This window comes from Globicephala melas, chromosome 2 (genome assembly GCF_963455315.2).
Source record: "Globicephala melas chromosome 2, mGloMel1.2, whole genome shotgun sequence".
Classification (NCBI taxonomy): domain Eukaryota; kingdom Metazoa; phylum Chordata; class Mammalia; order Artiodactyla; family Delphinidae; genus Globicephala; species Globicephala melas.
Window position 1 is genome coordinate 85874782 of NC_083315.2, and position 13864 is coordinate 85888645.

General features: G+C 40.9%; 1 protein-coding gene across 2 annotated transcripts in view; it reads left to right on the forward strand.

Moving 5' to 3' along the window:
• Positions 1 to 13864, forward strand: part of FBN1 (fibrillin 1) — a 252069-nt gene that overhangs the window by 38595 nt on the left and 199610 nt on the right. For both annotated transcript variants that reach the window (XM_030842674.2, XM_060294282.1), the window contains exons 4-5: positions 8697 to 8792; positions 12625 to 12720. In XM_030842674.2, coding sequence (XP_030698534.1) covers positions 8697 to 8792; positions 12625 to 12720 — 192 coding nt within the window. The remainder of the gene's footprint in view (positions 1 to 8696; positions 8793 to 12624; positions 12721 to 13864) is intronic.

Here is a 13864-nt window from a genome sequence, read left to right on the forward strand (position 1 = left end):
GCAAGTAGTGCAGGGTAGCAGACCCTCTTGGTGCCCACGCGCATACCTTGGCATTCATGGGTGACACAAGTGACTCGGCCTGGGAGCTCTGTAACATCTTTCTGGCCACGGAGCATGTAGGACAAGCTGGAAGGCTGAGGGGATTAATTAGAAGCACCTTTTAACCAATGACAAACGGAGAGTGTTGGATAGGTACCCATGCTTCCTTGCCTCTCCTTTTGCATAACTGCGAAGTGTGTTATGCACTGTCTTCTGAAGTTCCCTAGTGGGATTGAGCCCTAGTTGCCCACAGTAGGAATAGGCTTGATAATGTACTTTATAGGCTTTCTTTCACTTTCCCAGTCTCTTACCAGTGTTTCCTGAAATTACTTCTGAAATAAACTACTCACATTTGAATTATTGTCTCAAAACTTGCTTCTGGTGGAAACCAAACAGAGATAGTCTAGCACTAAATACAGACAGTTGTAGGTTGAGATAGAAACTCCCCCTTGGGCTGGGACTCATTAACTTATTGCAATGGGTGTAGCATGTTCTTACTTGATCTCAGCTTGGTTTTCAATGTGTGTCCTCCAAGCAAGGGTAGGTTAGTTCTACATATCAGGAGCACTTGAGCTGGAGGAATATCAAGAGGTAGAGAGCTCAGCTGGAAGCACTTTGGGGAACATGTCGGATGTCTCCATCTCCATCAGGATGACCTCCAGGCTGCCTCTGAGGAGTGAGAGCCTCAGGGTGGGGAAGGAGTCTACATATCAAGTTGGGAATAGAACCATCTCTCAGACTGGTTCTTGAACCAACCAACAACACTGTACTCCACTGGGGGAAGAAAATATTGCCGGATGGCAAAACCGGGTATCCAGCTGGAAAGGTCTTCAATGATAGTGTGAGCTGCTAATGATTTAATCAAGTAAAAATCATGAGATGTGGAGAAAGGATGTTAACAAGATCAGAGGGAAAAGCTGTGGTCCTAGTAGACTTTAAGCTAGCAGTGAGGTGGGAGGAATATAGTGGTATGGTTTTGTGGGCCAGGTTAGGGTAGAGGCTGAAGTTCAAGACCTGTGGGTGGTGCTCTCTGAGATGGTTTGGGTTCATCTACGGTACTTGGACATTGGACAAAGCCCCCAAGTAGCTGGTGGTTGAGAGTGGTGTGAGAGGGAAGATATGGTTTCATCAGGGTTTTTCAGGCATTTGGAGCCTTTAAAATTGTTGGCTTGGACTCTACCTGAACTAATAATGTCCAGACAGCTTGCACAACTAAAGATGGCAGAATGTTTTAAATGAAGGGTAGCTGGGGATGTTCAGAATTCATTTCTGATCTTTTTAAGTGATGTTCTAGGGAACAGCTCTGCCGTCCTATAGAACTTCCTGCCTGTGATGTGGTAGACACATTTGGATGGATCCCTTTGCTAACTGCCCTGCTAACAGAAGAATAATCCAACTCAGTGAAATGTTTGCATTCACTACCTGTGGTTCTGCTAAGAGGGAGTCAATATCATTTTATCAGTATTTCCTATAAGAAACTTTATACTTGTTATGTGATGGAGTCAAGGAGGTCTGGGCAAGTTGTAGGACCTCTGAGGCCACAGCCTTCTCATTTGAAAATACAAAGAATGAAAGGAGGGTTTTTCTTTCAGGTTATTTTCAACTTGTGTCCTGTGACTTGTAAAATAGGAAATGATCTCTTAGTGGCCTGAATGAGAGATTGCATTTCCAGAAAGTCCAAGTTGCCAGCCAGCAATTCCTTTGGACACCGGGAAGTCGTGGCTTCCCTTAACCTATCGGGAGTCTTGCTGCCAGTCATTGAGGCACCAGGGCAAAAACGGGATTGGCTAGGCAGGGTCAGAGCGAGTTTTCTAGACTTTAACTCCAGGTCTATTAGGACTGCTCTCTACTCTCTCAGTCTCTGAGGCCAGAGATAGATCCTGAGCAACGCTAATTCTCATAAAGACCTGTCATTGGTGATCCATGAATTCACTCAAACTCTCCTTAAATATATAGAAATATACAATAGATTATCTTCTTAAATAATATACAGTATGTTGTTATAAAAGGTGCTCCCTAAATTTCACATTTTAGACTTTGGAGATCAATTTTATGCTCATCCTGTTTTATTCTTTATGTTTTTAAAAAGGATTTAAAAATTAAACTTATTATTTTGAGATAATTGTAGATTCACATTCAGTCGTAAGAAGTACTGTGTAGAGATCCTGGGTACCTTCTATCCAGTTGTCCCCATGTTAACATCTTGTGAGACTATCGTGCAATATCACAGCCAGGATATTGACACGGATACAGTCTAGCTACAGAACATTACCATCACCACCAGATCCTTCATGTTACTCTCATATTCATTTCCTCCTACTTCTCCTTAATCGTGACCACCACTAACCTGTTGTCTATTTCTATAATTTTGTCATTTCAAGAATGTTGTATAAATGGAATCACACAGTATGTAACCTTTTGGGACTGGCTTTTTTCACTCAGCATAATTCTCTGGAAATTCATCCTATTGTTGTTGTTGTATATATCAGTAGTTCGTTCCCTTTTATTGCTGAGTAGTATTACACACTATGGATGTAACACAGTTTGTTTAGCCACTCACCCATTGAAAGACATATGAGTTCTTTCTAGTTTTTTTGATTTTCAAACAAAGCTGCTATGAGCATTTATGTACAGGTCTTTGTGTGAATGTAAGTCTTTATTTCTCTGGGATAAACGTCCAGAACTGTAATTGCTGGGTCGTACTGTAGTTGCATATTTAGCTTTTCTAGAAACTGCCAGCTGTTTTTGGAGTGACTGTACCATTTTACATTCTCACCAGCAGTACATGAATGACCCAGTTTCTCTGCATTTTTACCAGCTTTTGGGGTTGCCACTATTTTAAATTTTAGCTATTCTGATAGATATATAGTAATTACATCATTGTAGTTTTAATTTGCATTTTTCTACTGGCTTATGATGTTTAACATCTTTTCCTGTGTTTATTTGTCACCTGTATATATCTTCTTTTTGTTGTTGTTTTGAATTTTATTTTATTTTTTTATACAGCAGGCTCTTATTAGTTATCCATTTTATACATATTAGTGTATACATGTCAATCCCAATCTCCCAATTCATCCCACCACCACCCCCCTCCCGCCACTTTCCCCCCTTGGTGTCCATACGTTTGTTCTCTACATCTGTGTCTCTATTTCTGCCCTGCAAACCAGTTCATCTGTACCATTTTTTCACCTGTATATATCTTCTTAAGTGAAATGTCTCTTCACATCTTTTGCCTAATTGGATTCTTAACTATTTTACTGTTTATATAATTTAAATACTAGCTCTTTGTCAGATATGTGATTTGCAAACATTTTCTCCCACTCTGTAGCTTGCCTTCTCATCTTCTAACAGAGCAAAGCTTTTAAAAATTAAGTCCAATTTATCAATTTTTCCTTTAATGGAAAAAAATCACGCTTTTGGTTTCAAGTCCAGGAACTCTTTGCCTAGCCCTAGATCCTGAACATTTTCTCCCTTTTTTCTAAAAGTTACAGAGTTTTACATTTACATCTGTGATCCATGTTGAGGTACTTTTTGTATGAGGTGTGAGATTGAGGTCTAGGTGTAGTTGATACCTGTGGATGTCTAATTGCTCCAACACCATTTATTTCTGAAAAGGCTATCCTTTGTCCATTGAATTACTTCTGCATTTTTGTCAAAAATCAGTTGGGCATATTTGTGTAGATCTACTTCTGGGTTCTCTGTTCTATTCCGTTGATCCATTTGTCTGTCCCTTCTCCTGTACGATACAGTCTTGATTACTGCAGCAATGTGGTAAGTTTTGAAAATTGAGTAGACTAATTTCCTCCCACTTTATTCTTCTTTTTCAAAATTGTGATTCTAGTTCCTTTGCCTTGTCTGTATCTACAAAAAAAATCTTTCTAGGATTTCGATAGGAATTGCTTTAAACCTGTGTGTCAGTTTGGTGAGTATTGGCATCTTTACAATTTGGAACCCCTTTTAGTTGGATAAAATTTTATCATTTTTAATTCACTTCAGTTTAGTTAGAATTTGGGGTGCTGGGACTCCCAACGTGAATCCAAACTCTAAGGGTGTAAGAAGGCCAGGGGAACAATTGTAGAGCAGTGTGTTAGTGAGTTTGAGTGAGTGTGCTGCAAACACATGCTGAAAGTATAAGAACACTCAAAGGATGGGAAGGTGGTACTGTAGCTAGTCTGGAAGAAGTGACCTTGGAAAGATTTTTCAGGGTGGTGTGGGATTTCTATGAACAGGAAGAAGAGGAATGAGCTCTTTGCTTTCTAGTTAGCCCTCTATGGAAGTGCCTTTATCACTGCTATCATGTAACTTGTCTTTCTCTGGACCATTTGCAGCTCTGCTAGGTTTTTTGTTTTGTTTTGAGACACTTTAGTGAAGTTGCTCTTCTAAGGCACCATAGATTATTTATGCACTTAAGGAAAATGTCATTGCTGTTATCTCTCCCAGTGAAAATTATTTCTATCCTGCAGTGACTCTGGTTGCCCCTATGGACTGTTGTCTCAGGTGTCAAGTCCAGAAGTTAGTCTAGCTGTTTAATTTGCCTTGCACTTTTCCTAGTGCCTACATTAAAATCACATGTTGCCATACAGATACTTATTTGCAAATTGCTCCCAGTGTTCTTTCTGCCCCTTGTGCCTGCCAAGATAATGGAAGTTTTTAGAATCAGTCCCAAGCTAATGCATCCCAAAGAAAATCATTACCTGAGAGGTATTTAGACCCAAGTGCCAGCCCTGCATCTCTCTTGTTCCAGTAGCGTGTTTACGTCACTCTCTTTTGGTTGGTTATTTTAAGAATTAACTTGTGCTGGGCTATAATCTAAAGAAAGTTTCTTCTGCTCTTTCTGATACCTGGCAAATGGAGGGCATTCAGTAAATATTTGTTGAATGATTGAAATGACTGACTGACATCTTCTGGAATGAACATAAAATTTGTTTGGGACTCTATGTGGATACAGGTTAATGGCAACATTTTCTGTTAGTTCTAGGATGTTAAGCCTTCCTTGAAACCCTTTGAGGCTGTCTGCCCATCTTGGAGAGGAAGTTCTCCTCAGGGCCAACTGCACGTGGCAGCATAGACCTGTACACTGACACTTAAACTCCCCTAGTATTTTCAGTTTCTGGTAAAATCTTAACACAGATTGAGTTTAGGAATCTATTGTAACTTGAAGTATTTAGAGCATCATATGGGTTCAAGTGAAGCCCTTATTTTTTCAGTTGGCTTTTTCTAGCGACACAGAACATGGTCTCCTAATTGCCAGACATCTGGAATTCTTTGTCACATCAGAGTAAATTTAGAATATGCATCAATGGCAGGACTCAATCAACAATAAAACTAGTGTGTATATATATACTCTCTAAACTGTTTCTGCTGTGTAGTGAAGCTACAGATCTAGTTCTTTTATTTCCCCACAGAAATCCTGAGTGATCACTCCCACCTTTAAGGAAATACTCTTTCCCCTGCAGATCTAAGACTCACAAAGAATGCGAATTTGGTAAACATGTTCGTGGCAAAGCAGGAGATTAAGATGCTGTTATCTGTCGATGAGCTTTCCACCTCTGGCCCAAGGAGACATGGTACATTGGTTTATTTCGACCACTGGACTAACCATGCCTTACTGTTTCATAAGTCTGACCAAGTGCTTTTATTTTCTAAAGGAGAAAGAATAGTTTATGCTGGAAAAAGTTCACCTGAAAGACAGTGTAGGAAAAAGTGTAACAGCATATCAGGGAGGTTTTTATGATATTACATTTAAATGTAAGCTTACCATTCTTCCCAGAAAGAAGAATTCATTCTCTTTTTCAATTTGAACAAATAATGTAAAGTCACTATTTAAACTACTGTTAGCTTTTTTATCTCAAAGTAGCTAAATGGCTTTGTTGCTCATGTGGGAATGGAAATTAGCTCTTGGCATGAACCACTTTAATTGAAATCAGTTTGTGGGTTGAGTTCCTATGCTGCTTGACAGATGACATCATTTCCTGTGCTTTTCCCAACCCTCACTGTTTTGCTAAGATAGGATGAAGCTAAGTTTAACTTCAGATTTTAAAGCAACTGTACACCTTTTCCTGACCTACTTAGAACATTATCCAAATTTTTCATCAAATCATTTCTTTTGTTTACTTGTAAATAGTTTTTTAGTTAAAAAAGCATTTTGGCTGAGACGTTTTAATAGAAATCATAGGAGCCTAAAATAACTGTTTTAATCAGTTTTCTGGGTTGGTTGATTTTTTTTTTTTTACATCTTTATTGGAGTATAATTGCTTTACAATGGTGTGTTAGTTTCTGCTTTATAATAAAGGAGTTATTTCTGCTTTTATATATGGGGAAACAAAGATAAATATATATATATATATATATATATTTTTTTTTTTTTTGCGGTACGTGGGCCTCTCACTGTTGTGGCCTCTCCCGTTGCGGAGCACAGGCTCTGGGCGCAGGCTCAGTGGCCATGGCTCACAGGCCCAGCCGCTCCGTGGCACGTGGGATCTTCCCGGACCGGGGCATGAACCCGCGTCCGCTGCATCGGCAGGTGGACTCTCAACCACTGCACCACCAGGGAAGCCCTGTGATAAAAATATTTTTAATAGCAACCTATTGAGTGTTGTATAAGTGCTTAGGCAACTACACAGTCTCAGTGTTTGAGCATAGCTTTTGGTGTCATTATCATGGAGCATGAATTAAGTAAACAGAAATTAATTTAGCAAAGTTGTATACAGCACCTGTATACAGGCAAGGGATGCTCTGAGCACTTATGGGGATATAATTAATAATCATGATTCTTCCCACTCCCCACTCTCATGATGCCTTTAGACAAATGTGCTGGGGATAGGAGAAATAACTTAAAAAAAAAGTTTGATTATATAACATATATTTCCAGAGAGAATTATTAAGTACTCTGGAGTCAGAACAAAGAGGGCTAGTATCTAGTGGGGGAGGGAGGAGAGAACAGAAATCAGAAAAGATCAAAGGAAAGAACAGACGTTTGCAGTGGGTCTAGGAGATAGGTAGGAGGATTTCAGTATTTGGTGAGAACTGTGTGTGTGTTATATGTTAGGGGTTGGGGCAAAGGGACAAAGTGACAGGTTAAAGAGGAGATTCGTGAAGAGACTAGCACAAAGTGCCGGGCATTTGGTACGGCACTCAGAAGTATTTGTTGAGTGAGTGAGTGACTGATAAAGTACATTGGGGACTGAGTCATAGAATGTATTAGGAGCAGGCAAAGCAGCCCTGATAGGCTCACGGGAGGGCTTTGCATGTGAGATGGAGGGGTTCTTAATAGAGCGGACGTAGGGAGTCTTTGATGGTGTTTCAGGAAGTATGTGACATGTTCTCGAAAAGGTGCCTCACTTTCAACCTGACTTAGCTTTCAGTACTGTCTGAGGGCATAGTAAGTCTTGGGTTCTGGCTCCTTCCTTCTCCCTGTTGTCATGCTGAGATTTGTGTAGCACTTGATGCAAATGGCCCCTTCTCCTGAAGTCAGCAGCCTCTTTGGGATTCTGAACTGAGCATCCTAACAAGGGGTACTGAAGAAGGTGGCTGCTGGGAGGAGTCTCCTCTCTGCTCTTGGGAGAAGATTTGGACCCTGTGCTCCAAGAAGGCTTTGCATAAGAGCAAGCATAAGCAGCTGATTTCTGCTCTTACACAGAAGAAGGGCTTTTCGTTCCCTGATGTGAAATTGTTGAGCCTTTTTCTCTAGGGATTTACTCCCCCAGCTTGGAGGGCAGGGCAGAGTGAGCCAAATTTCCATGCCCAATCCTGGCCTCCTCGTATAGGGATGTGTCAACAATGATTAATTCAATCAAGCCTTTCGTCTTCTCCAAGTAAGGTAGTTGACTGTTTCTAGAGGACTAAGGAACAGCCTGGGATTTTGAGAGTGCCTGAATTACTGAAGCAGAGGCAGCAGAGCCCTGAAGGTGCCGGAGCCCGCACCACGCTGTCATTCTCTCTCCCAGGCGTCTTTCACTCCAGCTCCTTCTAGCGCCTCATCATCTCAGTCTAAGTCAGCCCGCCTGCCCGTGGTCTTCCTGCTCTGGGTGCTGAAGCTCTCACACTTTTGTAGGTGACAGTGTGATAAAGAGTGCGTTTCAAACACTGTGGATCTTAGTTGGTTTAACGTTACAGTTTAAACCAGCAGCTCTTTCTGAGCCGAGTCCAGCTGTCTCCGTTATCAAGCAGTCTTGTTATTAAATGCCGTTGTAGGTAATTTTTTCCCTTCTTTTTGCTGCCTCCAAATTTTCTTTTACCAACATTTCTTGCAATTTGTCACCCTGAATGTTTTCCTGCCCACCTACCTGGGACTCTGCATCTTTTAACAAGAAAATTATTGCCGTCGTAATCTTGTCTCGTCTGGTCCCTCAAGGCACTATTTTCTTGTTAGTATAAATTACAGAAATGACATTGAGTGATAAGTTCTGCTAAATTAGAGAAGTCATTGAGCATTATTAAAGTAAGTATTGAAGAAACAATTACGTTGCATTGTAAATGATTTTATGCGCACAAAATGACACGTTTAGCATTGTCAATTAGGTTATTTCTGCATAAATATATGAATCTTCATAAACCATTTTATTTTCTCTTCACTGCAGATGAACTCGTGTGAACTGTTGCTATCTATGTGCTTAAATTGCAAAAATAAATCAGTCTTTTTTTTTTTCCTTTTCAAGTCCAACACTGTAACATTCGCTGCATGAATGGAGGTAGCTGCAGTGATGATCACTGTCTGTGCCAGAAAGGATACATAGGGACTCACTGTGGACAACGTAAGTAAACCATAGTTATAAGTATTCTAGATGTTAATCTATAGAGACAAAGAGAATACAGAGATAAGTGCTGGTGGATTTTCTTTGATTTCCTGGGACATGGCATTTTTAGAGATGTGCAGTGACTCTTACAGATGAACAGATCACTTACCCAACACACATAGTACCAAATTTCTGACTGGAACCTTGGAAATGGGTGGTTTTATTCATTTTTCTTTCATTTACCTCCACTACACTGCTTACCTCATCTCTGATTTACACCCAGAGAATTCTTGTTCACTCCAGATGTATGCCTTCCGTTTGACTGCTCAACATCTCCACCATCTCTTGGATTTTCAATAAGCACCTCCAATAAAGTATTTCAAAACTCAACTTCATCTTTCTCCCCAAACATGTTCTTTTTTCTTGACTATTGATGTCTGTATCTCTCTAGTTTCCCAATCTAGATTCTGCTCTTATAATATTTATCACACTGCTGGCCAGTGTGTTTGTTCATTCATGAACACTGTTGATTGTGTGTCTACTGTGTATCAGCCCCTGTGCTTTGCTGAGATGAAAATTTCTCTAAAAGAGCTCACTTTTTATGACACTAAGAAGAATATATATACCCTGCAGAAAATTTAGAATAGTTTAAAAATATAAAAAATAAAATTTTCTACAATCCCGCCATTCCAGATATTACCTTTTAGTCCTTTAATGCATATTTGGTACGTGAGATCCATTGTATGCATAATTTTTCATATAAATTTTTTACTTAATATTTTATTAGAAGTACATTTCATTTCTTGAACATTTAAAAATACATTTTAATAGTTGCATAATACTCCATTATATATAGGTTTTACTGTTTATTTAGTGAATTGTTAATGATCAGCATTTATTCATGTTGTTTCCAATTTTTGCCATTGTATATGTATTTGCTATGATGAATAATGGTATTATAAGTAAATCAAAGTTTATGTAATACCCTCCTGACTGTCTATACACTGCAATATAGTAAGAATGATGATTGAGTCTTCGGCAGCCCACAGCAGTAGCATGGAGGGAGGAGAGGTAGGACAGCCTCCCCAATGTGGGAGACCCTTGAGCTGAGTCTTAAGGGGTGGGTAGGAGTTCCCTTGTCAGATGATGGGAGGTGGGCCTTTTAGGCAGCCGGCACAGTATACGCCAAAGCAGCAGAACATGACATCCATAGCATGGGAGGTCAGACTTTGGCGTTGCTAGAACTTAAGTGCTGAGGGAAGTGATGGGAAGGAAGCTAAGGTCAGAATGGAAGTCATGGGCCATTGGAGTGCCTTTACACATACCGTTTTTTCACTCAAAGTAGAGCCAGGGAAGGGGAGTGAGAAGACAACGACCAACAACATTCATCTGTTGAGTATTTACTCTGTTTACTATATGCTAGGCACATGTTCAGACTCTTTACAGGTATTAACTCATAACTCATAACAACAGCCCTTTGAGGTAGAGGCCTTTTTTACCTTCTACGAAATGAAAAACCTGGGGCAGTAACTTGTCTAAGGCTGTACAGGGAGTAATCAGCAGAGTTGGGATTTGAACCCAAACAGTCTAACTTCACAGCCCATGCATTTAATGCTATGAAATACTGGCCTATACACTTCACTTACAGTGGTTTACAATGAGAAAGACCACTGAGGCCAGAGTAGAGTAGGAAGAAACAGAAGCAGGAAGAATAGTACTAAGGCTATGGCTAGAGAGATGGTGGGATGGGGATGGATTCAAAGGCATTTTCAGAAAGGGAATCAGAAGGAGCTGCTGTGCATCTTCTGTTTCCTTTGATGCTTCCAGAGGGAGTAGAGCCCAAAGCCCAGTGCATTACAGGCACTCAGGTAACACCAGTAGAATTAGAAAACCTTTCCTAGACTTCAGTTTCCTAATCTGTAAAATGGGAGGGTTGGCTTAGGCAATCTCAAAATTTCTTTTCTGCTTAAACCTCTTCATTCTCTCCTAACTGTAAATTAAGAAGCAAATTAGAACAATGAATATACATAAACTTCTCTAATTTTGTGACGATCAATGGACTACTGCTATAATTTTTAGCTATAAGGGGTTGTCTTAGTTCAAGTGCACTGATCCCAGTGGATGCTGAGACAGAATTAGATGCACAAGAGATTTATTGGGGAAAAAGCCTATGAAGAATCAAAGGGGGACTTCCCTGGTGGCGCAGTGGTTGAGAGTCCGCCTGCTGATGCAGGGGACACGGGTTCGTGCCCCCGTCCGGGAAGATCCCACGTGCCGCGGAGCGGCTAGGCCTGTGAGCCATGGCCACTGAGCCTGCGCGTCCGGAGCCTGTGCTCCGCAACGGGAGAGGCCACAACAGTGAGACGCCCGCGTACCACAAAAAAAAAAAAAAAGAATCAAAGGGAAAGAAAGCAGGAGTCAGGACAGAGGACCTTCAGACCCTGATGCAGGTCACACCCCTGGGCAAGGAGAGAGGGAAGGAAAGACTATCACGATTGTATAGAAGGAGCCTCAGACTATAGTGCAACTTCATGAAAGCCTTGGTCAGGCTGATAGGGAGCCTAGAATAAAGATTGCCCCTCAAAATAGTTTCATGATGGGCAGAAATGTCCAGTCTCCACCATGCTTAGTCATTGGGTGGTAGCAGCCAGGAGAGTGTGCCCTTGGCATGAACAGAGTAGCGGATCTGAAGGTGTAGCAGCTTCAGGCTGTCGGCCAACTAAGCTGCTCACTGTAGGTTTTCTTGGAGGGAGATCTGAGTGGCTCAACTCCATGACTGCCACAGGGGTACAGGAAAAATGTGTGGGAAATATATGAAGGAGGAATTAATTTAAATGGAGGTGTTAGGGAAGCCTCATGGAGGAGTGAGGTTTGAGCTGGGCTTTGAAGAGTGGGAGGGACTGGCAAATTTGGCAGGGGCAGCCTACCACCTGTGGATTAAGATGCCTAGAAAGAGGCCATGCATAAGTGAGTTGCAGGAAGTTGTACGGAGAAGAGTTGTTCAGGGCATGAGCTGTCAGATCTTATTTTAATGCCTTTCTTTTTTTTTTTTTTTTTTTGCGGTACACGGGCCTCTCACTGTTGTGGCCTCTCCCGTTGCAGAGCACAGGCTCCGGACGCACAGGCTCAGCGGCCGTGGCTCACGGGCCTAGCCGCTCCGCAGCATGTGGGATCTTCCCGGACCGGGGCACGGACCCGTGTCCCCTGTATCGGCAGGCGGACTCTCAACCACTATGCCACCAGGGAAGCCCTTAATGCCTTTCTTGACAAGTAAAAAAGTCCCTCCCTCAAGGATCTCTGGACTTATCTTACCAATATTTTCCAGAGATTCTCTTATAACATTTAATTGGGTCTTTATTATGGTACATAAATTACTGAATGTCAGTATTCATGTGTTGTCATTGACAATTAATAGAGTGATTTAACATGCTGCATTTCTGTAAGGATGACAGTAGAGAGGCCAATGTTTTCCCTCATGAGAACCCTCTGGAAATTAAACATAAATCATAAGAAAAGAGTCAGGTTGCCAAAATGCAGTTCTCATCAGGGGTATCTCTTATAAACCACCATTTTAGGTGCAGAACTGAAAGCATTGCTCACATGCTTCCCAGGATGAAACCGTCAGCATTAACACAGGTACATACTCACCTATTCCAGGTAGTTTTACCTGAGTTGACTGAGGAACATCCGGGGAACTGGAATTGTACAGTAACTGTTTAAAACAAATACCAGGGTGATTATTTAGTGTTTTTATTGTTGTCCTTTCAGAGGACAGTAAATGTTACTTTATTAGCATCTACTATCAGATGAAGCCCATCAGCCTCTCAGCTCCTGTCTCCTTATTTTACAGCTGTCTGTGAAAGTGGCTGTCTCAACGGAGGCAGGTGCGTGGCCCCAAATCGATGTGCATGCACTTACGGCTTTACTGGACCCCAGTGTGAAAGAGGTAATTTCTTTTAATGTATCGGTGTAAAGATGTTGTAGTGGCTAAAGCTATGATTGATGTCAACATGCATTGGGTTCTTGCGGCTGCTTCTTAAATTTTGCTGAGCTTTGAGGGTGTTTCTGAATTGTCACTGGGAAGGTTCCTAGGATGACAAGACAATGGCCCTAAGTCTATGCATGTTATTCAGTAATTCTTGCCAGTGGACTGCAGGACTCAATAGTGAGCCTATGCATAAGTACCAGTTGGCATCGAGATAAAAAGAGGAAAATTTTCCATAGAGTAAGGATTGAGCTCATTATTATCCTAGTAAATTAGGGAGGTGGCTCCGAATAAAACATCTGTATGGCAAGGGGAAAAATCCAGAACGAAACAAAAATTGCACCTAAAGGTCTATTAGGACCTATTGGCTGTAGTGGTATACAAGCTCAGCATTTAAAGTTCACTAGACATACTGATTGCTGAGAAACAGTGCTTTCACACCTGTAGTTTATTCAGTACTCACTGCGGCCCACTGACATGTGTATAATCATCATCACTTCTCCGTCTGAGAAGATCAAGGCTCGGGGAGGTCAAGGGAGCTGCCTAAGGTCACACACATAATAAGCAGCATTAATCCGAATGTGGGTTTTCAGTTTTCAAGTCTAATGTATACTGCTGCTCTTAATTAAAAGAGATTTCTACCTGATTTGCCTATGCATACAAATAGGATATTGAGATATATGTCAATGTGCAATATTCTTAAATACCCACCGCCCTGACCTTTGCTTTGTCGATCATCTTGTCTTTACATTCATAGCCATGTTTTCATTGTTCCTAGTTTTATAGTGAAGATTTTATCGTGAAGATTTAGGAGGTTCCTTTCATACAGAACTGCAAAAATACTCATGAAAAATACCCATTGAAAAATACTCATGAACTTTTTAAACTTCAGTCATCACCTTTATCCAAAGTCGTATAGAGATCATTTTATTCTAAGATGGAAAGTAAAGATTCAGTAGCAAGTGTTGAATATATGTTATTTAAAAGCAAAGTGCACAGAGTGGTATGTGAGAAATTGTCGTCTGTTTGTAGTTTTATGAGTTCGTCTAAATTCAGTTCTTTGCTGATAAAGCAACAATAACTATTTTAGCAAGTAACTCTATTA